Here is a 27976-nt window from a genome sequence, read left to right on the forward strand (position 1 = left end):
GGTAACGCCGGTCGTGGGTGCAAATTCTTACGATAAATAACCACGTTGCGTGCGAACTATGATACTCGACCTATTGTATACCTGGACGGAACACGGGTCAACAAGGGCAGATTTAACAATTTTCCGCCCCTATGTAAAATTAAATTTGCCACTCCTATCCAGAAAAAAATAACTTTTACATAATAAAATATACTTAAATAAATGTACGTGTAAACAACACTGTGGCCACTTTAAATAATTTACGCGTACTTGTAATTATCGGTGGACGGCCAACTATCGAATAATTCAATGGAATTATACACGGATAATTTGTAGGATTTGCTTGTCAAATAATCGTTATAATACAATTATTAGCAATAATATGGTAACGCACTAAAGCGCCATTCTTTGTCCAACTAATGAATAATTAAATTGAAGGTACCTACCTATGCGCCAGGGGTGGACAACTGGTGGCCCGCGAGCCATTTTTATCTGACCCGTGTTATAATTTCAAATTACATCACTCAATTTAAAAGTTTATCGTCTATACTCTATCTTATTGATATTATAATTGCTATCTGGTATTAAATATCGATAAATGTCTACATGTCATATGTATGCATACGTATAGCTTTCAACCATAGCTGTACCAAACTATTAACTACAACAGTTTCTTCGTATCATTCGTGTTATGTTGTCGTGTCAAGGGCGTATTTAGACTTACTCCTTGGGAAGAGGGGGGCGAATCGAATTTTTTTTTTAATTCAAGCTAAAAATGTGCAAGTCAAATTTTTGATAATATTTAAATCAGATGAATTCTTAATATTTGTGGTTTTTTTTTTTTTTTTAATCAAATGCCGGATCCACTTAGAATTGATTTTTGTGTAGTTCTTTTTTAACACCTATCTGTATTTTGAAATTTTTGTCTTGTGTTTTATTTGATTTTTCACTAAGAATGGACCCGACAAAAAGCCCAATTCCCTATTCACAGCTACCTGTAATTTGATTTCATTATTAAATGATCCACTTTAAAAAAATTTGAAATGTTTATCTCACATATAATCGATTCATTAAATATGAATCCAGAGGGACGATCGCCCCCTTCGCCACCCCTTAAAATACGCTCCCGTGTCGTGTGTGTTGAATTTATTATTTCGGTGTATATAAATGCTAACAGTGGCGTATTTTGAGATTTTTTTTGGGGGGTGTCCTGACTCCTGGCAATACTTTATCTCAACAAATATTAACATAGTTTCATCACGAATTCATACTTGATTATAATACATCTTAATACCTTACATAAATGGTAATTTTTTAGTAAAAAAATCTTAGGATATCTACTTAAATTTTTAATTATTCAGCAAAAAATAAAATCGTTGTAGGTACTTCCAGTGTACTGTACACTGTACACAGTATATACTTTATATAGTCGGCCTTTGCTATAGTAATTAGTTGACAATCACTTGTATTCGAAGAAAGATAATAAGGCGATAACCAATAATACGGCTCACCCGACATCACGAAACGATAATACAATTCTAAGAATTACGTAGTTCACGGTTTACTGCGAAAGTTCAAATAATATTTTGCTAATGAATAGTACCTATTTTCTGGTATAAGATGAAATATACATTATTCAATTTTCAAAGCAGTTTTAAAATATTTCGTCATTCGTCAACAATATTTTGAAATACTTCAGTAATAATTAGAACTACAAAAAAATTGGGGGGGGTTTAACCCCAGGACACCACCCCTAAATACGCCACTGAATGCTAATTAAAATTCATATTTTGAATGATCTTTTTTATTTACCTATGGTCTGGCTCGCTGAATTTTAATTTTCTAAAAATTGGCCCTCTTGTAACTTCGAATTGCCCATCCCTGCTATACGCGGTTAAATTTTACCGATAACGCCATATCTAACAGTTTCTATAAAGCGAACATTTACCTAGACTCATCGAGATAGATACACAATATTATATAATATTATAGTTTTGTTTATCTATCTCGATGCCTAGACTATACATACTAGTATATATTATCAGTATATATTATATTTATGTATACAATTGTATTATCTATATCAGTGTTTCCCAAAGGGTGTGCCGTGAAATTTGAAAGGTGTGCCGCGACAACTTGAACTTTTTTTTATAAAAAAACATAAAATGATTTTTTTCAAAATATTAAAATATATAATACAAATAAAAATAATTAATACAAAAATTAACTTTAAAATTACAAAAAAAAATATATAATTATAAATAAACAGTTAAATTAGAGTATACTCATAGCTATTTTTACGTAATTTTTTTAGTAAATACGTAATTTTCAGATTCCGAAAGAAAACATTAGTCTTTAAAACTGCAACTCCTTACACGATCGAATACCGTCATCTAATTTCTTAAAACTGCTGTTCAAAGATTAGAAAACCCAAGTGAACATGATAACAATATTTAAATATTAAAACAAATAGCTAGCCAGTACTTGATGAAAAACTCTGCTTATCTTAATCTCAAATTTTATGAAATGAGTATTTAATGCTAAAAATCATACTGCATATTTGATTTTTTTCTTAGATATGACAATTGTTTTATTTGTGATTTGTAATATATTAATTTTTGTTTCTTCTAACATCAAACGTACGAAACGTCAATCAAATAAAACCAAAACTTCGTAAAACATGGAAAATATTACTCCGATATTTTGTGTCTAAGTTAAATGAACTACCAATTTAGAAATTCGTATCATCATAAATACGAATAGTATTGCCACATGATCAAGAATCTACTTGGAATTTTTTCAAAAAAATATTGGAATTTTTTTTTTCTCCAATTCTCAAATGTATCATCTAAAGTCCACTTAGTGTAATCGTAGTTTTCACGAAATAGATATTTATTTCATGAACTTAGATCATATCGCGTAAGTCGTTTTTAGGTTCATCTAATGGACATTTATTTTTTCCATTTCACGAAATGGAAACCTATATTTGACACTTAACGCAATTTTTAAATTTTTATATTGAGTGGATAACTTTTTTTGTGAAATCGAAATATAATGCAAAAACAATATTGTATACTTGTATTTCTATGTTTATAAAAATAATGTGTACTACAAATACTCCGAAAACTTTTAACTATTATGATAAGCTATAATTTAAATAATTTATTATTCGTTTAAATGCACAACTGTGTTAGTATTTTGATTAATCGTGTAAGTTTTTTCTTATGGATTTTCGAAAATTATTTTCTTTGCAAATTAATTTTCGGTGGATTGTTTCTTTTGCTTATCTGAAGATTATTTCTATATTTCGACTTTGTTGAAAGTCTAATTTCCTCAAAAACTTGTTTACAATAGTGCTCGTACACTTCTTTTTCGTTGGTCTGATCACTATCACCGCATAACCATAATTCTGATCCATAAATTATTGAACGTAACAATAACACAATTCTTGATATGTGCTTAAAGTATGCAGTTGGTTTTATGGGACCACTCTGAATGGCAAAGTTCCTATAACTTCTCCTTACGTAGTTTTTTATTGTTAAAAATCCTTTTTCTAGTGAACTGTAATATGCTGACTGACTAGTGAATAAACAGTGTATATTTTCTTTCTTTATAAAATAAGAGGTAACGTCACCAGGCTTCAATGCTTTAGTCTTAATATCCTTCATTAATCTATGGTCGGACAAAATAAAATGAGGATTTAAAACGTACGAATTACATTTAGATCATTGTTAAGAGTGCTCAGCATTGATGTTCACGTTTTATTTTTGTTTTATTATTTATAATATATTTAGCTAACAACAATTAAAATAATGTAATACAGTTGTAAAATAATTACTTTTCTTTGAAAGAAGGATATTCTAAGTTTACAGCATCTACCAAGTCATTTTTCAAATAATTTGATTTTATTTGTTCAATATCAATCAGTAATAATAAGTCACTTAGCTTGTTATTAATTTCCAATAGTTTCTTAGGTGTTATATACACTTTCATTTGAGGTGGTGATGGACGATAGAATATCTTAAAATAGGTTTATGATTATGAAAACAATAAAATATTCTGTTATTTCCAACACTTACTTTTGTTGGTACACAAACAGTTATTTCGATTCCGGATCCGGCAAAAATATCTTCAATAAGTGGTTTAACTTTTGACCACTCCAATCCATCTATTCCACAGCCAATTTGAGGAATACCTAGTTTGATTATTTTCCTTTCTTGCATTTTTTCTACGAGCGACTTTAATGCATGTGACAATGATAACATTGTCGACGTGCCGTTACAATAATTTTTTGTCACCAGATAAAAAGCATATTCTGTTTCGTTTTTAACCACCACTCCAACATCGCCTACGGTAAGTTTTTGGTCCATAAGTTGACCAATACCTCCAAAATAACGTCTAGATAGCCAGAAAAATAATTATTGTTTTAATCAATGTAAATTTAAAATAGTTTTACTTGAATTGAACCGCGACTCCTCTTTCCATACGTAAATCTTCTGCAATACAATGGGCTAGAGCAACGTCTCTAGGTAAATTGAACATATTTTCGTCAACTTCTTTAAGTACACTGGAAAACATAAACAATTATTTGTTAATAAATAAAAATTCGGTGGCACTAATAAAATAAATCATAAATGTATTTGTTATAAATAATAATATACCAATTTCCATTTCCTTTGGTTTGGATTTTTGGCACGTTTAAATCTTCCAAAACCTTTTCGTTTTTATCTTTACTTATAATCACGTTAGTTTTTATTTCAACATTTTTGGTTCCATTATGATCTGAAGACTTGTAATTATTCGATGTTTTTTGACCACTAGATTTAAGTTTAATTTAAAATATAATGGATATAGATTTATACAATTTGGTTTAGTAAAACAAAATAGTAATCATAAGAAGCTTTGTGTTAGCAAAAAAAATATTTTTTGTACACTAAATTATTATTTTATAATAAATACCTATTATGAGGTCCATCAGTAGGATTGATAATTTCATTTGGTACCACTTTTGAATTATTATTTTTCGGTAGACTTTCATACTGAGTCACCGTTCTGTAGAATAACAATGAATTTAGATAAAAGAATTTTAAAAAAATTAAATTAACTCTACTCAATGATGCTTGTCGTTGATTCCATTTGCTGAGCGCGTTTACGTTTTTTTGCCGTATTTTTGCTCAACTTCTTCTGTTGAGTTCCGTTATTTCTAAACATTAAGGCATACATTACTATTATAGTCAAATATAAAGGTAATAATTAGTAACCATTTAGTTAAATATTTAAAAATTTAAATCTAAAAAATATTTAACTATTTGATCATACCCATCTTTAGGTAAAGCTTTGCAAATCCTTTTTTTTTCTCTTTTTCCATTTGGACATTCACGCGCATAACTTTCCAAAATCGTGGGATATTCCTCAGTCCTATATTGATTTGATAAGTTAATCACAATAATTTAGAATTTCTTAAAAAGAATAATTTAAAAATGAATTTATGATTACTAAGATTCATTCAAAATAATAATAAATTATTTTTCAATGTTAAAATATAAAACATGTTTGGAATGAATTTGAATGTGTTACCTCTTGATTTGCTTGCCTGTTTTGATTTCACTCATCATGTTGGAAGCACTCATCTTATTTATTGTATTCTATTATCAAATAGTCTAAATAGATTATGAGAATCTGAAAAAGTTATAATTTACACTTTAATATAAGGTATTTGTGTTATTTTGGTAAGTTACAATTACATTTAGTAATGAAGTTTTTACATGATTTGTGCCAGATTAAGAAGTTTAAATAGGTTTTAAGATCAATGTAAAGTATTTTTTCATAACTCCTGATGTAAGTCAACTAGCATATTATCAGTATTCTGTTACTTTACTAAGGTCCATTAATTTTTTTTAATTTATCCTGCTTTTCATTTATTAGAACAATGATTTAAAGAAAAAATTTGCGCTAAACATAAACGTTTATATTATTATAGTTGAATTCAGACATGTTTTGGACAATGGCACGAAAAACGATAAAATAGTTAATATTTATATAAGTTATCATTAGCTGTTGATAGTTTGTAACTTATATATCAATATTTCTTGTTATCGTACTCATAAATCCGAAATATTTTATGTACCTTCCGGGTATACGATGTAAAATGATAAAAGGAAAAGTTTGTTATGAAAATTATATTGTAAAATTTCGTTGTAATCCTTGAAGATCATGATGATATGTACATTTAACGATAAATGATTTTGGGTTTGCCAATACGATTCCGATGAAGACAACTTATACTTCATGTTGTTCTCGCTAGTAAAAGACTCGACACGTGTGCCCCCATCCTTCTCCTATGATAGGATGATTTGTTTGACGTTGCTCGCCGTGGGCTGGTAGTTGAAGTGAGAAAAAAGTTAGAAAAAGACTATCTCCGTGTATTCATAACTTCTGTAGAGCGAATCTAATTTTAATTCAAAATATTATTATAAATATACTTACTTATAACAGTAGCTGCTAATTCTGTTTTCTATTTAAGTTGTCGGTTACAATACCTGGATACTGCTGAACGATGAATGACAAAATGCAATGTTGAGATTCAACAATAAACAATATAATTGAAATCCATAGGTTGTTATGTATAAATTGTGAATACGAGTAATATAATATAATAATACTTTTTAGCCAACAGTTTTTGATTTTATAATAAAAGTAAATGACTATGTTTTTTGTTTTAAACGGTACAGAAAATATTAACTTTTTTAATCATCACTATCGTATTGTAATAAAAATGTATATAAATAAGTTTTGTAGAACTTTGTGTTATTCTGTTAATAAAACTAACAATTGATATTGTTTCAAACAGAAAATGATGCGTTTTAACCAAAGACGGAATAATTTAAATGTTAACATTTGTATATCTGTGTTGGGTCCTCATTATTTAAGTCGTGTTTTCTCTGCCCGTGCATGTTATTTATTAAATTTTAAAACGTGATATTCATGAACAATCCACATAGTCGTCGACCTTATTATCAACGAGTTCCTGGAAAAAAAATAATATACTTTGCTAAAAGTAAAGGAATACAAAATCCTCATAGGTATGCCGTTTAAAATTTGTAATGGTAAAAATACATTTTAAAAAATATGTTATTTTAGGTATTTCATAAAAAACAAAACCAACATTCAACAACATTTTTCTGCCCCATGCGGCCGCATAGTTCGCAGTACCTTACATCCGCCTGTGCGGGTCAATCAAAACCACTCAGATTCGATAAGTGTTCAAATACCGATGGGCAAAGTAAGGCTACCTTTAGGTGTACATGCAGGATATGCAAATTTGAAATTGGTTTTTCGAAGTAATGTAACTCAATGGATCACCATAACCAAATTAACTCGGATGTATTCAAATCTTGGTTTATCACAATTTTGTATAACCTCGAAGAACCGTCTATCATTGTGATCATCGTAACATTCGACATTCGTAGATAATTTTCCAAAAAGTAATACCAAAAAGGCAGATGTTCAGAATTGGTATATAAATAAAACATACATTTTTTACCATTAGAAACGCTATCAGAACTAAGATAAAGGGTACTTTATTAACTTCGATCGAAAAAAAGTATGAACTAGACGAATTGGCATTGTAAATAAGTCATGAAGTAAAGAGTATTACTCTATGATCTAGATAAATTTTGCATTATCTATTCCCAACACTGCCGCCTATGTACGCCACATGATCTGTGGTAAGTTAATGGAATATACGGATTATGCGATACTAATATTTGTATATATCCATGGTATATGGCATGATATAAAAAAACTATAATAAGTTTATTATATCATAGTATATGGTATATGAACAGACATTTTTGCTATACTTACCCAGTTACCATATTCTAGTGCCGCGGAAATGACACTCGCCAGGGTCTAAAGCAATTTTTCGTTCTGCCCGAATAATTTTGCATGAATGTTTATTGCCCGTGATGTAATCCACTGATGAGTTTCCTCGTAATCGATTAAATTGTATCCTAAGAATGATGTACCTAACTCAGTACACACCAATTCTACGATATGTGTTCACGCGAATCACTGTTTTTTGTATCTCCCGACTAATGAGATTTTATTACACATTTACAAATGTCGTATTACACACAACAATTGTAGGTCCTGCCATTAGCAAATCGCGCGACCGTTGCAAAATGTGAAAACGAAAATCGACTTTTTGCCTTAAAAATTATCGAACGTGTTTGTTAATATTACTACATCGTTGGCGGTGTGTGTAATTAATATTAGATTAAAATGCGGTGAGTAACATTTTTTTCAATTTCTCCCTTCCTTTGTTTTTACCGAATAACAATGTATTCGTTCCGCGTGTAACATTTAAGATTGTTTGAACTACATAAATACGTTTGAAAAATTCAGTTGCACTGATTATGGATCACATAAGCACAAAAAAAAAATAAATAAATAAATAAATAAAAAATTATGCAAAAATAATACGTGAAACGAAATAAATTCGTATGTAGTAAATGTAAATGGGTACCTAGTATTACTTTGACAAGCACTTGCTTTCCTTGTGAAGATAATGTGCTGACAACTGGTTTTGGTCAAACCTTGTATATTTATTTGTGTTATAAATTACATAGTTTTAATTTATGCATTGTCATCATAGAGTAATTATTACTCCTCATTATCTTCATAAAACCATAGCCACTTATTCGTCTCTCAAGACAATACTTGATGAAACATCACTTATACGCAAATAGTTTACTATAGTCGATATAACAAGTTAATAATTTCAAACGTAAATGAACTAATGACACGAGACTAGAAAGTCACAACTTCTAACAGAAATGGAGATGGTCAATTGTATTTAATTAAAGAACACGTTAGATTATAATACGAAAAATATTCAACGAACGTACTACATGAAATGCACGAACCAAAAATGAGTGAAGACTGTATCCAGTTAAGATTAAAAAATTATTGGTTCGGTTCGAACGCCGCCATTTTTTTAATTATTTATTTGGCAAATGAACTAACTGTTATAGTATGTTTTTACGGCTTTAATAAAAATTACTTAAATATCAAACCGAAATTCATCGTGTACAGTAATATATCTCATCTACATATATGTAGAGTTATAAAAATAAGAAAAATAGTTTATAACATAATAGTTTATATTACTAATAACAAATATATTATAATATCTGCAATAATATTATCATAATATTAGCTTGACCTACTTGTCATAATTATAATAATTACAAACATTATTTGCACACTACTATACAATATATCATAGACGCTCATAATAACAATTATAAATACAATAAAATCATGTTTATAGGTACTCTCAGTTCTCACCTCAATGACTCATATGCAAATCTACACTTATGATCCCTGTAACTAATTTAATAATGTCTCAATATTATCTCTCGGCCTTATTTATCCGCATAGACAAAATTACAGCCAGGTTCAATCAAGCGATGACCCGGCCTATTGTCGGAGTTAAAATTGCACCAGAGTAGTAGTTTTATACACGTCCATAATCAGTCGTGGCCTAAAACAGTGTTAAAATGTAGATTAAATCTTCGTTTATCGTCATTCGTTACAATACGCGGTGACAATAGTTTGTATGTATCCATGATCCAAAACTTAATATTTTTCTCATCCATTGTTTTGGTAAAAAGAACAATTAATTGAATCTATCCAAATGTATATAACATGATTTTTATTAACGAAAAGTTTATGGGACAGGAGGTACCATTAAAAATATGCTTCTTCCTCCCATCGATGCTGATAGTTAGGTTGATGACAATGGCGTAGCCAGGATTTTAAAATGGGGGCAAATTCGAAATTCGTAGTTAACATAGCCTTATCTCATTCTCCACACCAAATATCTTTCGAAATTAAATTTTTTTTGAATGTATAAGCCCTTTTCCGGAAAAGAAATCTTGGTTGCGCTATTAACTTAGATAGTGCATTTTAGAGTATTTGGTAACAGCGGTTACATGCATCACGCAAAAGCCGATTTTTTTAGTTTTGTTCTAGACCACCGTACAGCAATTACCACGCGATTAAGTTAAAGAAACTAAATGTTATGTAATACATTTTAGAAAACTAAAAACCTAAATTGAACAAAAAAATAAATAAATAAAAGATAAAGGATTTATTTAATTTTGACTTATAATTAATCTCATGCAACCTAAACCAATATTCATCTTTCATTTGTTATAAATTACACATTTTGGATGGTAATAAATAGGTGCCTAAAGAATTTTTATGCAAATGAGGAACACTTCAAGCTGGTTTGATTTTAAAAAGCGGCAAACATAAACAATTTCTTTTTATTGATTAACGCTGACTTGATTACGTTTTACATCTATAAAATACAAGTTTTTTCAAACATAATACTCCGTATAATCTAATTAATAGGCTCTTAATTTATAACCTATCTATAAACACTGTCTGACACCATAGAATTTTTACTTTATTATTTCCCGGTTAAGATTATTTTTTCGTTTTTGTGGTTGACGGTTCAGTGTATCAAATGCACGTTATCACGATAAATGAATAATAATGACCGTCCCGAAGGGGGGTCTTGAGGAATATCTCACTCCGCCACCAAAAACACCAGTCGGTAGTCAGACTTATTTCATTATTGCCTAGAAGGACCTAATTTTTTTTGCGGAGAACAAATATTACATATTTCGTAATACAGTGTATACACAAATAAAATTTATAAAACTATTTATTAAACAATATAAAATATTATTATATACCTATATATAATTAAATTATCAATTTTAAGAACGTGCGATACTGACACATATATACATGTTAAAAAGTAAAAATACGACTACATATAGTGAATTATACTACATACGTTAAGTAAAAAAAATTGTAGTCGGCATTTTTCATACTATTCACCCACCTCCCTTGATTTTCATCTTCGGGACTGCCCAGTGAATAATCAGACTAAAGATTAATGACTAATGAGTATTGAACTAATGACTAATTTACAACTTTCGAAAGCATAAATAGATTTTAATTACGAACAAACAACAATTACAGATGGCGATAGGCATTAATTATTCCCGTTGGTAACGCTTAAAAATATTATTATAGAGATAATTATTATAAATTCAATATTTTATACTTATCAAGCTAATTTTTAACATAGTTCATGGAATATAAGAAAACAATTCCATTTGCAATGATATTAAATTAATATTAAATTTTGTTTTTCAAGAAATAGTGGGCTATTGTAGTAGGTACTAACATTTAACAGCAGACACAACACATTATGACTAATTCATAAAACAAACACGAATCACGATACCATCCTTTATATAATACGTACTAATTAGTGAAATATAATGTATACATGTTCTTTGTTTGTTTATTTTTTTCATATCACACTCGTATTGTTGTTTGACACTATATGTTAAATTTATATTACTGATCAATTCGTCTTCTAAGCTTTTCAAATATTTTCAAGGTTTTTTATTTATTTATTATTACTATTTTATAGACGCGCACCATATATCGAACTAATTGAATTTGTATATTTATTTATTATTTCTTAAACCGTTCATATTCAATATAAATCATAATCAATAAAGTAGGAATAAGTAAGATAAGTTGAAGTTCATAGTTTCTTCTTAAACATGATTGTCATTCAGATACCTAATCATAAGGACACAATAATAAAATTTAACAAATATTTTAAAATAGACCAATGATGGACTGGGGGAAAAATTCGTCCAGAGAAATAATTTAAGAGACCCTCTTTTTAATTAGACTCTACACTTTTTAAACTTACATTTTATTTTAGTAGAACATAATGAAATTAAATTGAAACCATTTTAATATAATATGATTATTTTTACATTTTCGATACCAGCTGTAGTTAAAATTTAATTTCCAAAATCATTTTTAATTTAATTTGTATTATATTTATTGCCATAAATATTATTATATAATATTTATACTTGTATTATAATAAAATTTCTATCTAAATAGTATTATAAAACATGTATACAATTTAGAAAATATGCACTTTTAAAATATAATTTGTTTAACGCAGAGGCGGCTTAATCATGCATTTTGTGGTTCACTGAACTACCTACCAAAGAGTTTGGAGTGAGTTCGTTTTAATAGTCGGGTACTTGGTCTTGGCATCTGACAGAGGTCATTTATATAAAATTGGTGACTTAATAAAAATTATGTAAGTTTTTGTACCTAATATGACTTTTTGATAAGTGGGTGGGTGGTATTAACTATGCTTGAACCACTAACTGAAAAATGTCAAACTGCCTATGGTTTAAAGTATATTTAAAAACAAAATATTTTTTTTATTGAAATGTTGTATGTTTACAATTAATCTTGACGGCAATTATTAAGTTTAAACCACAGACTTTGAATCGTCAACTGAATCATTCGACCTTCAAAATCAATAAAATCCACAAGTTTTTAATAGCACCACTGTTTTTTGAATGATGAAGTATATCAACTTTAAAAAAAAAAGTTTTTCATACTTATGAGTACAATGGTATCAATTCGAATAATTTATGAGAACAGACCACGATGGAAGAAATTTGATTTATTGTTTTAATTATTATTACCTAGTACAGTAAGCGCAGCTGATAATTTCATAAACATTAATGTTGCCATTGCACACCAGTCGACGTAAGGATAACAATCACTTAATATATATAAAATAAAAATAGCCAAAATATTATTTTACTCTACTTTGTTCAATATTCTTTTGGTGTTATTATTGTCTTTATTTACGTAATAGGTTTTAATTTTGACGTTTTAGTCTACTTCAATGAGATCCCTTTTATACTGCGTCATGGGTAGATCCAAGGGGGCCTTTGGGGCAAGTATCATTCCCATCGGAAAGAAAAAAAAATTAATATTAATAGGAACTAAATAATAGCTTATAAAAATAAATGTTAACAGTTTTAGTACAATAGTGCCACATTATTTTTTGGGAGAGTCTAAGTTCCCTATATACAAGGCCGTAACTGGGGGGGGGTCCAGGCGTCCGGACCCCCTCCCCGAAATTTTTAAAAGTAGAAACATTTTAGCGGTGAATATAGTTTATTAACTATAAATTGTATTAAATAATAATGTTAGACTCCCCCCGAAATTTTTTTCCAGTTATGGCCTTGCTTACATGTTTATGGTCAGCTATATTATATAATTTCTCAGTTCCCAGATAGTAAATAGATGATGGATTCATCCTTGTATTGTGTCAATAATTGTTTTAAATTTTTACTAGAAAAAAAGGTAGATATAAATAAATATTTTAAAACTTGTTTGCATCTTACTATAATTTTATGTGAAATTTCTTCAGAAAGTTTAAATGCACATTTCCCATACTTATATTCTGTAACTTACCTGTATAAATGTTTAGTGCTAAGCAGTGTAATTTCAATTAGCTTTCAAAAATAAAAAAGTTTCAACAATGATTAATGATCAATTCTGTTCAAGCAAGTTTCAAATTTAACAACTCTTAGTTTAGTAATGATATTAGCAAAGCAGATTGATTTTAAAATAGTCATTTATTACGTTTATATTAAAAAAAATAAGGAGAGCTATTTGGAAATTAATTTATGACATATGTGTGTTAAACATAAAATAAATTTTAATCGAAAATAATGAAATTCATAATTAATTTTTAAATGATCTTTATACACCATTTATATTTACTCCTAACAATTGCCAGACAAATTTAATTATAGGCAGTCAAAAATAGTAGGGGCCAAAAATATCATCCTCAAGTTAAGATTTCTTTTAATCTACTTAACCTATTTAACATTCCTTCATAAATACAGTACAACTTTAATTGTCACAATTTACCGTATTCATTCTTTTGATAATTTGTATATACCAAAAATAAAGGTATAGGTATGTAAGTAAGCAGCATATTATACATAAGGTAAAGATGATTAATATTAATCTAATAAACTAGGTATTGACTACATCACAACGATCTATGGAAGTAAATGATATCCTTGTTAAGTTTTCTATAAACATGAAAATTTTAACTTCCATGTATATTCAAGAAAAATTATTTTTAACAAAAATTAATAGATTTAAATTTCAAGCTCCAATAATTTTGAAATATGACATTTGGTTAAATAAAAATAAACAAAAAATTTAATTTAAATTTGTTAAATAAAGTCTCTATTAACAATATTTTTCTTTCATACATGTAACTCCTCCCTACCATTATCGGAGATAATCAAGGTTTACTATATATTCATAATAATTTTATTTGACTATGACTTAAGTATTGTGAAATAAAATCTCATAGTTCTTTTGAAAATAAATAATTGTTTTCCACTGGATATCAGACTTTAATATTTTAATCAGTACTGATAAAAGGTATAGATTACGAGCAAAAATTATTGCAATAAAATTTTACACCCAAATAAACATAATATACCATTTACCATTACTTTATATAAAATAAATATATTAAGTATAAAATATATCTATTTAATATGTTTTATTAACTTTCTACTGTTAATTTTTACATTATAACAAGCAATATGCATACAATAACAAATATTGTGTTTTATATATTTTTTAATAATTTACTAACATACAAACAATATTTAAGATGGTTGATAATATTTATGTATTTTAGTATTGATTAAACATAATCCATTATAATTTTGAAACTACTTCCTTTAATATCTTAATTCAGCTTTCTAAATTACATTAAACCTAAAAAAAAGAAAAAAATGCAAAAATAAATTTAAAATAAAGTGTTATATAAATTATATTAAATAGACATTACGGTTAGCTTCCTTGCACTGGCGAATGGCCTCATTAAAACCAGCACACAATGAAATATCATCATTGTTTTGTGCACACTGCAAGAACTGTTTGATTTCAAATGCACATGCTCCACCTTGTTGGTTATTTTGCTCCATTGGAATTGCCTGTACAGGTTGAGCTTGAGGTTGTACCTCATTGTTGGAACCACTACCACTAAACATACCGGTGACTGCATGGCCAACAGTATGTCCCTAAAAAAAAAAACCAATGTTTTAATATTAATATATATTTTATTTATTAATACATTAAATGAAAAAATGTTCTTATATACATACAATGGCTGAACCAACAGCAACACCACCAGCAGTAGCTGCCATTTGGGCAAATAATCCAGGCTGTTGGGGTTGAGCTGGAGCTACTTGAGTTGGTTGGTGATGTGGAGCAGGTGCATATTGCTGTGTTTTAGCTGGGGCTGCTGATCTGAAATAATAATTTTAAGTAGATATATAATAAAGAAATGCATCATTTTAAAAATATCTTAACATCTCTCATGCAGCAATTATTATTTAAATGAATCACAATATATGACATGGACATCATCGGACAAGATGAGTGGTCAACACAAATATTATGGACATACTCTCGATAGAGTATTTTAGAACACTAAAAATTGTATATAACATCTGTTAGATACTCTCAGACACAAACTAGGAATGCCAGTATCCATTGTTAGAACATATCTGACATTAGCATCGAATATTTTAAACCTTAAAAATTAACAGTAATTTGATAATAATAAACTTATTTAAGATTTAGGAAATAAAAACTAAATAATATTTAAAAACTTAATAAATATGCAAAACATTTTGATTTTAAATTAATAATATAAAATAGTAATTTACATTACTTTTCTTTCAAAAAAATTTTTTATTTGATCATAGTGCTTATTTATAATAAATATTTAGTCCAGACATGATTATTTTGAGATGCGATCCAATATTATTATTTACTTTGTATAGATATTAAAATTATTTTATTTATTTCTGCACCAAGAGTAATATATAGGTGACTCCTATTTAATTTCATTGGAAACAGCTTGTAATTATCATGTAAATTATGAATATATCAATCAATATAAGTATATTTCATTTATAGTAAAGGAATACTAATAATTTATTAAAATAGGTATTTATTTATTGGAAATTAAATTCAACATCAATATGAATTACCTCATTTTAATTGCACAATATTGAGCAAATTAATACATGAAGGACTTATAAAAAATAAAATGCTTTGCCAAATTTTTTTTTTGGGCCACAAACAAGAATTTAAATGAATAAAGTAATTTCCTTGTTAAATATTAATATGTAACTTAAATATTTATTGTTTTATACATCATAATTAAATCATGAAAATACATAAAAATTAATGATTTTTTACTTATACCTTAAAATTTTAATAAAATACTTTTGAATCTAACTTATGGATCTAGTTGGATTAAAAATACATTCAATTTTAGAGCTGTAATTTTTAAGAGAAAATTCTATTCATTAGTATTTGTAAATTTATATTTATTTGTAGTTTTCATAAAAATATTACAACATGGTATTAATAAGTTACATAAAAAAAATAATTGAACCAATGCAACAAAATAAATGTTATTAAATTAAATGGCATTGGATTGTCGGAATATAATATTTTTTAATAGGCTTGACATTACTTTATGCCGTATAACCTTTTTTTTTATACACATGTGAAATGTAAATATATTAAATTCGTAAAAAAGTACCCGTAGTTGAATGCAATATTGCGAATTAACTATGACGTGGATCAGACTGAAATGTTTTCTGTATTTTATTTATTACAGAATGTTAGAACGATTGATGTTTCACTCGATGATGTAAAACGTCCACATTGTAGCATGGTGTGCGTACGTTTCGAAGACATGGTTATCTAGCCTATCAAGCGCTGTTAAAATAATTGAATTTCTCAGATAGGTACGAAACAATTATCGTAAAGATGACGCAGGGAAAAACGGACCCGAAACGGCCAACGTTCAAGCGTAAATAATGGTAACCTTGTAGTGGCGGTCGGATACAGTACATCAACAGAATACATCGAGCTCGCGGTCTTAGCGAATAATTATTATTTACCTTCTCGGTGCTGGAGACGGAGAACGTCCGCGTCTTGCCATTTTGTCGTTGAAGTGTGATCTGGTACAAAAAAATTAAAAAATTTCTTCCAAGAAAAGCGTTTGGTTTCACAGGTTCTGCGAGACTTGCTAATAAGATTAGTTATACGAAAGTTGATGATTAACAATGACCGACAGGCACCAACATCGAGTTGAAAGATACGGTTGGCGGGCGAGAGGGGAGACAAACATCTGATCGGTAAAAATGGCGTCACCGAGCGCAATATCGCGTTCTAGAAGTTTCTCAGTGCTGACCGCGGTACTTAACGATCAGTCGCAGTGGAGGGGTTACTCTTTTCGCGTTCTCTTTGGCCGTTAAACGCTACCGTTACGCGCATGGCCGTTATCAGTTATCAACGCGTCGACTAGCGAACACGATTTTTTGGATTTTTATCAACGGCGGCAAACTTCTAAAGTGTCAGGCTATTATTATTATTTTCCACCGGACAAGTTTTTCGGCCAGTGCCTACCGCAGGCCGGCTATCGCGCGCGCGCTGTCGTCCGCTCCATACACGTGTTCGCGTACTAATGCACACAGTCTTTCTCTCTCACGCGTGTGATCTGCTCTTGTGCGTCGCCGTCACGTCGGGTAACACTCCCGGTTCTCGCCGCCGTAGGTGTTATTGGTGAATCATTATTATGCGCTCGGGCCTTGGCGAAAATGTCGTGTGAACGCCGACGACGGTGTATCATCGCGTTGACCGGACCACGAACATTAATAACAACAACAACGAAAACAATTCCGCCGCCGCCACCGCCACCTTCGTCATTCCGGTTCTGTAGCAACGCTTTTAACCTTGACTGTTGCGCTCTTTGACCCGTCCACTACAGAGACGTACGCGTGGACGTATCCCTATTTAACGGCCAGTATATCTTCTGCCAGCGCGCAATTGAGCCGCATACGCACTACTATGGAGTGCGACAATCTCGACGAGTGCATCCAGAACTGGGACTCGATCGCTGGCGAGTACAAGACTCTTGAGGTACGTATCTACGTCGCGCGTTTTTTTTTGTATTCGAATTTTTTCTTTCTAACACGTCGCATTTTTCCCGACCCGTTGTTTTTACGTCGCAATAGCCATACATCGCGATTGAATCGTCGTGCACTCGTGATCAGTCGTCCCATCCGTCAATGGGGCGAGTATTTAACGTTCGCGTCATCTCGGTAGGTACTGTTGTTTCGATTGAAAACGGTCGTTTGACGTTACGGTCTCAAAGTCCAACACATTGTGCGTATTCCATTTCGTTTAATTGATTATGATTGGTGGCTTCTTAACGTGTGATTTTTCCCGCTTACGAATGTGAAATTTTAATCTACTAACTGTAAATTATATCTAATTTGAGAAAAGTAATACATATTAAATTTCAATTAGAATACAGTTAATGGCTTTAGCTTATCAGGTGTTAAGTAAAAGTATCAAATTACGTTTTATACACTATGCAGCATTATTAGTCATACCTTGAAATACCTTACCACCTACATCTTCTTTGATTACCAAGTATTTTACCATATTACAATGAAATTATTCTTTATAATATCATGCTCTTGTGATATAGCAGCATATTTTTGTTTAGGTATTTGTTTAATTTAAAATCAATTACTGTTGAATATAACTTGACTTCTAATCATTATGAAATAAAATAATCATTAAAGTATGTTTAATTTTTAGAATGTTAATAAAGAGTATTTGGCCAAAGTGGAAGAAGTTAGTGATCTTCAAGGACAGTGTATGAAACAAGTTAGTCACCAAAAATACAGATTAAATTTCATAGCAAAATCATTAAAAAAGTAATAGTTATTTAATTCTAAATAATAAATTTGATTCACCTGTTAAATATTTAAATATTTTTCTTACAGATTTGATAAAGATGAACGTCAAGACATTGTTCAGCGACTTTGGAAAGATATCAACCATCGTCGTCAACAACTATCTGATATTGAACAATCACTGCCTAAGCCAAACGGATCATACCTAAAAATTATTTTGGGCAATGTAAATGTGTCAATTCTGAATAAAGAAGACAAGTACGAATAATTTGAACAAATGAATATCAGTTATTATTTAAAAAATTAAATTTTGTTTAGGTTTCGTTACAAAGATGAATATGAAAAATTCAAACTGGTTCTAAGCATAATTGGTTTCTTTTTATCACTTATGAATTTGCTTACCAAGAAACGAGCACTTGAATTGACTTTTTTGTTTCTGTTAGTCTGGTACTATTGTACATTGACAATACGTGAGAGCATATTGAAAGTTAATGGTTCTAAAATCAAAGGCTGGTGGCGGGTTCATCATTTCATATCAACTGTAGCTTCAGCCGTGTTACTTGTTTGGCCCAATTCAGAAACATGGTTTATATTTAGGCCACAATTTATGATTTTTAATGTACTCATTAGTAAGTTTCATATAATTTATTTACTTTTTGTTTTATTTTGCATTGGTTCTTTGTATACATCTTTAAGATTTATATTTTATTTTAGGTGTAGTTCAATCATTCCAATTTGTGTACCAGCAAGGAGTCTTATATAGACTAAAAGCATTAGGTGAACGTCATAACATGGATATTACCATAGAAGGTTTTCATTCTTGGATGTGGCGTGGTCTTAGTTTTCTATTACCATTTTTATATTTAGGATATATTTTCCAACTATACAATGCATATACTCTATATAAGTTGTGTTACCATCCACATGCTACTTGGCAGGTTAGTTAATACAGTGAAATCTCATTTTATGTATTGTGTCTATTTTTTAGGAAGGATCAGAACAAAAAGTTCTAAGCCTGCCAATAATTGAAAATTTTAGCTTTAAATTAATAAATATGATATATAGGTATAAATATAAATACATTATTAAAAATATTCTATTTTTTTTTTTTTTTTTTTAATTAATGGCTTGATTTAATTATTCAAATAAAAAAATATATATAAAAGTACAAAATGTATTCATTTCATAAGAATTGAATGTGCATTTTCAAATGATCTTTGCAAATGGATACTACAAAATATCCTTTTATACTTTATAATACATTTAAAATTAGATCATAAATATAACAATTTGAAAATTTCTAAAACTTAGTTCTTTGTTATTTCAAATGTGATACATATACATTAAATTAAAATTATTGAGTTAATTCAATCTCATATGCAGGTTAAAGTTAAATGATAATAATATTATATTTAGTTAAGTATTTGATTTGTGCGAGGTATAATTATTATACTCCAAATGGAACATTTTACTACATTTTTATTATTTGCAATTTCTTTATGATGTAATTTAGAATTATGAAATAATATAACCTTTGGAATATAATTATTTAGTCATGACTAAAATAAATTGTTTCTTATTAAATTTTCTGATAAGTGTACTTAAATCACATGGATTTATATGATTGATTTTTTTCAACTTCGTATTACCATGATTAAGCATCTTATTAAATCACTTAAATTTATTAATATATATATTTAAGTAATATTAAAATAACAAAAAATTTATGTCGTTAAATAGTTTTTTCTAATAAAATACAGAATTAAGTAAAATATGAATTAATTATGTATATTCTGCAGGTTCCTGTCTTATCAGGGTTATTTTTTATTTTGTTCCTGGGAAATACAATCACTACTTCAATGGTCATTCCACAAAAACTAAAAGAAGTGAAAATAAGAAGAATTATAAAGGTAATACTTAAAATTAATTCTTATAAATGTTTGCTTTGTATTTATATATATATATATATAAATATTAATCTTAATTGTTGCAGACATATACACGAAAAATGTCTGGCAACCGACTAGGAGCTGACCCGAAAAGTGACTGAAAATTAAGTAAGAAAGATGAAATTTTGTTCAAATTTTTTCACTTGAATGTTAAAAAAAATAGTCATATTATTGTTTTTAGGATATATTTTGTATATTATTTACATGTTAGAAATTTTTTGTTTAAAACAGTTAAGCATTTATAATGTTATATATGTATTTTTATTAATAATTAATTAAAATTGAAAATTCATTATTTTATCATAATATAAATGTATATATATATATATATATATTTTTTAACCTCAACTCTTCTTATAATTGCAAAAAAATTAAAAATGAATTCTTTTAAGAAGCTGCAATTTTTTTCTTTTAATGTATCAACTACAGATTAAAACAAATTATCATTAATATAAAATTAAATTTTTTATTTTCAATTCAATTTTTAAAAAAAATAACATTTATTTCTTTTTGGCATCTTTTAAACCAGCACCAGCATTAAATTTGAAAAATATAATATCTCCATCTTCAACAACATAATTTCGTCCTTGTTGGCGATATTTTCCTGCAGCCTGATTAAATAGTAACATAGAAAATTAGAACGAAATAACGAAAACATTATCATTAAAATGTTGAATACATAATATGTTTATAATAAGTTACCTTGCAAGCAGCTTCAGATCCTTCATTTTTGAAATCTTCAAACTTCATTACTTCGGCCATGATGAATCCTTTTTCAAAATCGGTATGAATTCGTCCAGCTGCTTGAGGTGCTTTGAAACCTTTCTATAATCAATTAAAAATCTTACGTGACATCAAAATTATTCATTCTTTATTATATTTACTTGAATAGTCCATGCTTTAACTTCATCAGGTCCAGCAGTGAAAAAATATTGCAATTGCAATGCTTTGTAACCTTGTACAATGATTTTGTCAAGAGCACTATTTAAACATTTTTAGTAACCATGAAAATATTTTTTTCAAAATAATAAATCTGAAAAAAAATAATATTTACCTGGTAGCCTGGACTTCTTCCAAGTATTTATTACGTTCGGGTTCTTCCATATCGATAATTTTGTTTTCAAAAACTCCACTAAATGGTATAATTATGGCACCAGGATCATTTTTATCAACAAATTCTTTAATTTTAATCAACCATTTATTCTTTTTCCGAATATAATCTTTTTCAGACAAGTTCACCAAATAAATAACCGGCTTTGTCGTGATAAACATGTGTTTATTGAGAATTTCTATCTGAAAATAATAAAATTCATAAACATTTGACTGGTGAGACATGATATTTTGAATATTACATCAAGAGCACTCCAATCACCGAATCTGATATGTTTCTTTTCATCAACTAAAACAGTTTTGATTTTTAAAAAAGTGTCCTGCAAACATAGTTATTAAGTTAGAATTATTTAAAACTGTTGTTTGCATGCCAAACATACATATTCTGGTTTCAGTTTTTTATCTCCACCACGTATGGCTAATTTTTCTAGTTTTTCCAAGTTAACATGGAAATATTCCTCATCTTTTAACCGCAATTCTTCGTTTATAACTTCCATGTCCTTAATTGGATTAACCTCACCCTCAACATGAATGACATCCTCTGCTTCAAACGCACCTGTTTAGAATATTTGATGTATTAGCTATAATTATTATTGTATTAAATATCTTATAATTATTGAATTGATTTTTTTCAGTTTAAAAGATATCAATGAATTACAACTTCAAGACCTTTATGACTGTTAAAGTGTACCTATATAGATGAAGAATTACCTTTTGTTAAAATATTTTCGTTTAGTTAAATGAAAAATATATATTATAGTTTATATTGTCATAGATTATATAATATGTTCAGTTTATTTAATCCATGACGTACAATGCTACACTTTATTTTGAAAATATTACATATATAATATTGTATACGTACCTAATGAAAAAAAATGTGACTTTTTATCTTGAAATATTAGAAACAATATAAACAATGAAAATTAAAGCAATAAAACATAAAATAATGACTATTAACCTAAATTTAGTTAACATTTTAAATAACTAAAATTTAGTTAACTTAGTTCAAATCAAAAATTAACAAGTATTATGCATTCTAAATGAATTCTTTATGGTTTATAACTCATTTTTTCAGCATGCAAATTTCTAATTTAAATTGTATGCTTAAGACCAAATTCTAGGAGTATAATTTAACCATTAAATCAATTCTATGTCTTATAAAATTTAATCAAATAATAAAACAAATATGTTTGAACAGCCCACGGTAAATATTTGGTAACTTGGTGAAATCTATCTGAATTTAATCAAATTGAGTATGTTCAATTATTCAACCATCAACACTTTTCTTAAACAGAAAATAATTGTCAAATTGCAATTATATGTTCATTCAATAAATATTCATGATTGACTTAACTCACAATGGGATCAAAAAGTATTTTACTCTCAATCAAGTTATAGGATATTGAATACTTACGACACAAGTGAAATAAGGCGTCACAAGCTTTAATGTGGGACAAGAAGGCGTTTCCTAGACCTTGGCCTTCAGCGGCTCCTTTAACTAATCCAGCAATATCAACAATATTCAAGAACGCTGGCACTTTACTGAAAAAGAAAATATATTTTTATTATTTTTTTTTATACGATACACATTACACATAATATCAATGTAATTATTTTAGTATAACCAGGAGGGTAACTATATAATCCACTTGAAAATTAAAATACCGTTAAGCCGAGAAGTGAATTACCTTCGGGGTGCGGTGGGGAAGGGAAATTACATGACCCTTCGAGATGGGAAAAAAACCATTGATTGGATTTCCGTCCTCTGGAATTACACACTTTGAGCAGCTCTTCGGCTACCGAGATTTACTCGCCAATAAATCAGACCCGATGGGACGCTATTTTTTGTTTTTGTCCAGACCAATTTCGGCGGTGCCTCCGATGTGAATGAAACTAAGATTTTTCGACCTTATTAATAGTTTTGGGTCGGCGGCGGTTCGATTATTTTTATCTCTACCTGGCTCCGGACCTTACGGGCATTTTACCGGACGGACGAGCCAAAGCGAGGGTGTACCTATCATCGACGGGCGCACGGCGTATAAAATGCTTTATTTTTATTACGCCGAAGAAATCTTTTGGCATCGCGGCGGCTATTAATATTATAATGGTAAATTTGTAAACACAAGAGGGCCATTACAGTTAATTCCATGCAGCGATCCTCTGGCTTCTGTTACGAAATTAAAAAGCTGTTATTGAAACGACGATAACTACCTATTACGTTTGTTAACACATAATAATATAATAATACACATTAAATTACAATATACCATACATGCACATACATTTTTTCTCGCTAATGACATTTAAATATGTGAACTACTTATATTTTCGAAATGGTTCTTTTTAAGCGCGTACGACGTAATGTGGAAAAATCTATTCCCAAATGCAACTCGAACGCTTGGTGCGCATTACGGTTTACGGATACTTTTACCCGACGTGAACTTAAAAAAATATTGTATGAATTTCCTCATAATTTTTAAAAAATAAAAATAATTAAATTGAATTAATAATTTAGTTATAGTTTTATAGATGTGCAATTATTTTAAACGTAATTTACGTAATAGCATTGATTAAATTCTAAAACCAACGGTAAGAGTGTTATGTTTTTATTAATAGATATACAATAAAATAAAAATACTAAATGTGTAATATATTTGGAATCAGTGTGATTCAGTAGCGTAGAAAGACACATACACTGAAAAAACTATTGGCCTGTTAAAAATATTTCCTTAGAATCAAGATCTAATAAAAAAAATTTTAAATCAAAATTTAATTGATGACCATTATCGTAATTATGGTCAACCAGTTTTGAAATGAAGATTTGAAATAAACTATACTTATCATCACTAAATGTTTGACAATCTGATATTTATTTTATGAAATAATAAAATGCATAATCATGATTTTTCAAACACTTATCTCATTCAGTTAAAATTATTATTTTTTAATTCCTAGAATGTATACATATATTATTTAAATATAATAATTTAATGTTTATTTTATAGATATCGAAAAGAAACCAGGCTTTTACGGCTATTGTTTAAAGATTATTAACAAAAATTAAAAAAATGTATCCATATGAATAGCAATAAATTAAAAGAGAACAATTAGGAGAAATGAATTGTAAGTCCTGTGTTGGCTAAGATTTATTAACTAAAAGTGATATATTTTCCTTCTTTGTTTACATTGGGTTGTAAAAATTTAAAGATTTTAAAAATGCTTGGATCATCTTAGAATCATCTTCAGTTTCTGGCCTCAGTGCAATGTTGTGGATCTGGTCCATTTTGGTGTTTTTCCTATCTTGTTTATATTTGAAACATTCAGTTATAATATAATATAATTAGAGTTTTAATACTGTAAACTTCAGATGAGTAGGGTTTTTTTCTTTACCATAAGGTACCCATACGTGAGTTTTCTAAGTCCGATTCTTCTTTCCTTTTCAGGGAACTAACCTATTGGTAATTATTTTTAAAATGTTTGTAATTTGTTACTTTCTTTTATTAAGCTATTTTATGTTGGTCATTCTTTGTACATGCCTTTTGAGGTTGTAATAGATAGGCCCTGACATTATAATTTCTGCATTTGTGGAGGTAACTTTTGTTTGTTGATTGGCTAACTTATTTCAATGGCATATGCCCAAGGATCCATATAAAAGTAATTTGTTTGTATTTAGTTAAGGCTTCATTTAATTTGTTTTAAATTTTTATTGCAATATCTAGAGGTTTAAATTGCTATTGAGGATACTCAGAAATTAGCTGAATATTATTTGGTTTGGGTGTTCTTCATTTATGATTGTTTTGATTTACTCAAGGATCGCTATTGCCTCAGCCATGAATATAGAGCATATATTTGGTAGTTTAAAGAATTCATTTTTTTTTTTCATTTTAAATCTCTACTTCATCTTATGTTCTAGAAGTGTCTGTGAAAACTTCTTGGCAGTATTTGTAATCTTCTAGTATGTTTATTATATATCTTATTTATATTTCTGGTAAAGTTTGTAATTTTAAGAAAAACCTAAGTTCTGTATTTATTTTATGATGGGAATTCCACAGGGATTAGGTAATTTGTTATTATAATTTAAGAAATGCTGATGCCCTTTACTCTTAGTTCTTCATTTAATTCAGTGTCATCCAATGAAAGTGGGTTGTCATTTAATCTAATTGTTCTAGCCAGGTATTTAAGGAATAGATCAGTCCTTTTTATCTCAGGTATATGTTTTCTGGCTATAATAAATATACTGGAAATTAAGCTACTACGAAAAATACCTATTGCTAGTCTTAGCCCATTATTTTGGATACTATTTATTCTTTTTAGAGTAGATAATAATTATATTGTATTAAATTAAATGTTGACTAAAGTAAAATGTTATTTTTATTTTAATAATATTAAGTAAAAATCATTGGTAACTAAATATGAAGATATCAATGAAAAGTAATAAATGTATAAACTTATAGAGGAAAATAAAGGAAAATACTATTTTATTTACTTATATTTTATAGTAATCTTATATTAAATATTTCATGAATAAATTATAAATATAGGCTTATATTTTAAAATTCAACATAATCTAATACATATAGTCATAACCTTCAGTATGGAAAACTTATACTACTTTCATATGGTAAGTGAAAATTCTTAACATTTGTAAATGGTACTTAAGGTTTAGAAATATTGCTATAGGATATTATTAGTTAAATAAACCTATAAAGAAATACATACAAGTTAATTTAAATTTGCTAGAAGTAAAAATATGTAATGTAATTTCATTGTTGAATAATTAAAAAACAGATAATACCATAGATTTCATAATTAAGATCTTTGGGTAAAAGTTGAGTAGTTATAGTCGAGTGGGATAAGGAAACTATGTCTAAAAGTACAATTGGTACAATTAATGAATCAAATCAAATCTACCTTATTTTTAAACATTTAAAAATAGTAAAAGTATTCTTAAATTTAGTATCTCATTATAAGACTCACCTGGCTGGTTTGAAATAATTGACCAAATAATCAAATCGCTGATCTGGTACTGGTACACGACTTGCTGGAAGGAAATAAAAAAAAAATCTTATTAGACTAGGAATCTAACTAGAATAATTTGAAATATGAAATGTAAAAAACTTAGGTCAAATAAAAGATTTAGGTTAAGTAATAATAGTAAAAAATACTTATTTTCATTGGGGTCGATGGTACAGAATGGAAAATTCTCAGCAGCAGCTTCACTCTTGGTGAGAACATTGAAAAATGTTGACTTACCAACATTTGGTATACCAACAATTCCAACCTTTAGATTTGTACCAACACGTCCAATGAGTGGCTTTTTCTCAGGTGCTTCGACCTTTTTTGGGGGCATGACGATAGCACACCTAAATGACCAACATCGAATGCAAATAATGATAATTCATAATCAACCCGCAATTATAATTTTTAAAAATGGGTAGTGCACAACAATATTGACTTAAAAACATAATTATATGAATGTAACACGAAAAAATGTAGAATAATTACTTAAAAGTTATTAATACTTACACAGGCTTTTTGAAAGAACTAACTAATAAATCTTAAAAATTATGAAAGGATGACTAATTCTACGGGAAAAATTAAATTTGCAAAATGTGCTTCAAAAGCTGTATGTTATCATTCATCGCTATCACAGAAGATATTCAATGTTTACGTCCACGCCGAATTTGAGGTTAGGTTTGAATAATATTATCAATATAACAAAACGTTAGATAAATCCGCGAAAGTTGAAGCGAAATGAAATGGAATGTTCTCATTCATCATTCACTGTTATTACGGATGCCATAAATTTATAAGAAAATTATAAAAATGCTTACATCTAATTCAAAAATGGATAATCGTAGTAATTTGAGATGTAGATGGCGTTCTTTAGACATTTCGCACCACGAGTTATATTTAGTTCTTAAATTACGTAAAACTAAACGTCTGAACGTGTGCCATAAACGGTTAAATTGATGAATTCTATTGAACACCAATTAGAGTGTTTATGATTCAGATAGTTGGTTGAGTTGGACTGTAAGTTTCCCAGGTAAAATAACTTCAACTTTATATCACATAGGGGAATTTTGTCATTCTGTGTTCTGTGGCGGCAGGCGATCGATAAAAATGAATAAAACATGCGGGATGGACGGGATAAATTAATGTTATAGTATTAGTGCTTGTTATTTTCATATT

The 27976-nt window shown here is 28.7% G+C and overlaps 4 protein-coding genes across 4 annotated transcripts; 1 reads left to right on the forward strand and 3 right to left on the reverse strand.

The window, feature by feature from the left end:
• Nucleotides 1-3218: 3218 nt before the first annotated feature.
• Nucleotides 3219-6516, reverse strand: LOC112683985. Its single transcript, XM_025555267.1, has 10 exons — nucleotides 6466-6516; nucleotides 5557-5658; nucleotides 5299-5397; nucleotides 5090-5182; nucleotides 4939-5031; nucleotides 4641-4796; nucleotides 4436-4546; nucleotides 4059-4377; nucleotides 3818-3999; nucleotides 3219-3651 (listed from the first exon to the last, which is right to left on the reverse strand). Exons 2-10 carry the CDS (start codon nucleotides 5607-5609, stop codon nucleotides 3219-3221), a joined length of 1539 nt encoding a protein of 512 aa, XP_025411052.1. The 5' UTR covers nucleotides 5610-5658; nucleotides 6466-6516.
• Nucleotides 6517-14596: 8080 nt separating this feature from the next.
• LOC112683992 (coiled-coil-helix-coiled-coil-helix domain-containing protein 2) lies at nucleotides 14597-17135 on the reverse strand. Its single transcript, XM_025555272.1, has 4 exons — nucleotides 16917-17135; nucleotides 15099-15243; nucleotides 14783-15014; nucleotides 14597-14709 (listed from the first exon to the last, which is right to left on the reverse strand). The coding sequence occupies exons 1-4, from the start codon at nucleotides 16955-16957 to the stop codon at nucleotides 14699-14701; spliced, it is 429 nt and encodes a 142-aa protein (XP_025411057.1). The 5' UTR covers nucleotides 16958-17135; the 3' UTR covers nucleotides 14597-14698.
• Nucleotides 17136-17290: 155 nt separating this feature from the next.
• LOC112683991 (transmembrane protein 120 homolog) lies at nucleotides 17291-22560 on the forward strand. Its single transcript, XM_025555271.1, has 8 exons — nucleotides 17291-17937; nucleotides 18625-18743; nucleotides 18813-18980; nucleotides 19041-19351; nucleotides 19437-19660; nucleotides 20522-20632; nucleotides 20716-20779; nucleotides 22417-22560. Exons 1-7 carry the CDS (start codon nucleotides 17866-17868, stop codon nucleotides 20770-20772), a joined length of 1062 nt encoding a protein of 353 aa, XP_025411056.1. The 5' UTR covers nucleotides 17291-17865; the 3' UTR covers nucleotides 20773-20779; nucleotides 22417-22560.
• LOC112683989 (obg-like ATPase 1) lies at nucleotides 21117-27421 on the reverse strand. The gene is made up of 10 exons (XM_025555270.1): nucleotides 27311-27421; nucleotides 26954-27147; nucleotides 26762-26822; nucleotides 23199-23326; nucleotides 22162-22337; nucleotides 22024-22101; nucleotides 21726-21964; nucleotides 21556-21652; nucleotides 21374-21496; nucleotides 21117-21282 (listed from the first exon to the last, which is right to left on the reverse strand). Exons 2-10 carry the CDS (start codon nucleotides 27132-27134, stop codon nucleotides 21172-21174), a joined length of 1194 nt encoding a protein of 397 aa, XP_025411055.1. The 5' UTR covers nucleotides 27135-27147; nucleotides 27311-27421; the 3' UTR covers nucleotides 21117-21171.
• Nucleotides 27422-27976: the final 555 nt, after the last annotated feature.

This window comes from Sipha flava, unplaced genomic scaffold (assembly GCF_003268045.1).
Source record: "Sipha flava isolate LNK unplaced genomic scaffold, YSA_version1 238_pilon_pilon, whole genome shotgun sequence".
Classification (NCBI taxonomy): Eukaryota; Metazoa; Arthropoda; class Insecta; order Hemiptera; family Aphididae; genus Sipha; species Sipha flava.

What these genes read in the sequence shown, in the direction of transcription:
- LOC112683985 (XM_025555267.1), bottom strand. Translation starts at nt 5,609, where the DNA reads ATGAGTGCTTCCAACATGATGAGTGAAATCAAAACAGGCAAGCAAATC. An exon ending in GGAGTCGCGGTTCAATTCAA is followed by an intron (nt 4,378 to 4,435) that starts GTAAAACTATTT and finishes CTGGCTATCTAG; the next exon opens with ACGTTATTTTGGAGGTATTG. An exon ending in TATCCTTCTTTCAAAGAAAA is followed by an intron (nt 3,652 to 3,817) that starts GTAATTATTTTA and finishes GTCCGACCATAG; the next exon opens with ATTAATGAAGGATATTAAGA.
- LOC112683992 (XM_025555272.1), bottom strand. Translation starts at nt 16,957, where the DNA reads ATGGCAAGACGCGGACGTTCTCCGTCTCCAGCACCGAGAAG. An exon ending in CCGTCTCCAGCACCGAGAAG is followed by an intron (nt 15,244 to 16,916) that starts GTAAATAATAAT and finishes TTATTATTTCAG; the next exon opens with ATCAGCAGCCCCAGCTAAAA. An exon ending in TTGCTGTTGGTTCAGCCATT is followed by an intron (nt 15,015 to 15,098) that starts GTATGTATATAA and finishes TTTTTTTTTTAG; the next exon opens with GGACATACTGTTGGCCATGC.
- LOC112683991 (XM_025555271.1), top strand. Translation starts at nt 17,866, where the DNA reads ATGGAGTGCGACAATCTCGACGAGTGCATCCAGAACTGGGACTCGATC. An exon ending in GCGAGTACAAGACTCTTGAG is followed by an intron (nt 17,938 to 18,624) that starts GTACGTATCTAC and finishes TTTAATTTTTAG; the next exon opens with AATGTTAATAAAGAGTATTT. An exon ending in GATTTTTAATGTACTCATTA is followed by an intron (nt 19,352 to 19,436) that starts GTAAGTTTCATA and finishes ATTTTATTTTAG; the next exon opens with GTGTAGTTCAATCATTCCAA.
- LOC112683989 (XM_025555270.1), bottom strand. Translation starts at nt 27,134, where the DNA reads ATGCCCCCAAAAAAGGTCGAAGCACCTGAGAAAAAGCCACTCATTGGA. An exon ending in TACCATCGACCCCAATGAAA is followed by an intron (nt 26,823 to 26,953) that starts ATAAGTATTTTT and finishes TCCTTCCAGCAA; the next exon opens with GTCGTGTACCAGTACCAGAT. An exon ending in AAAAACTGAAACCAGAATAT is followed by an intron (nt 22,102 to 22,161) that starts GTATGTTTGGCA and finishes CTATGTTTGCAG; the next exon opens with GACACTTTTTTAAAAATCAA.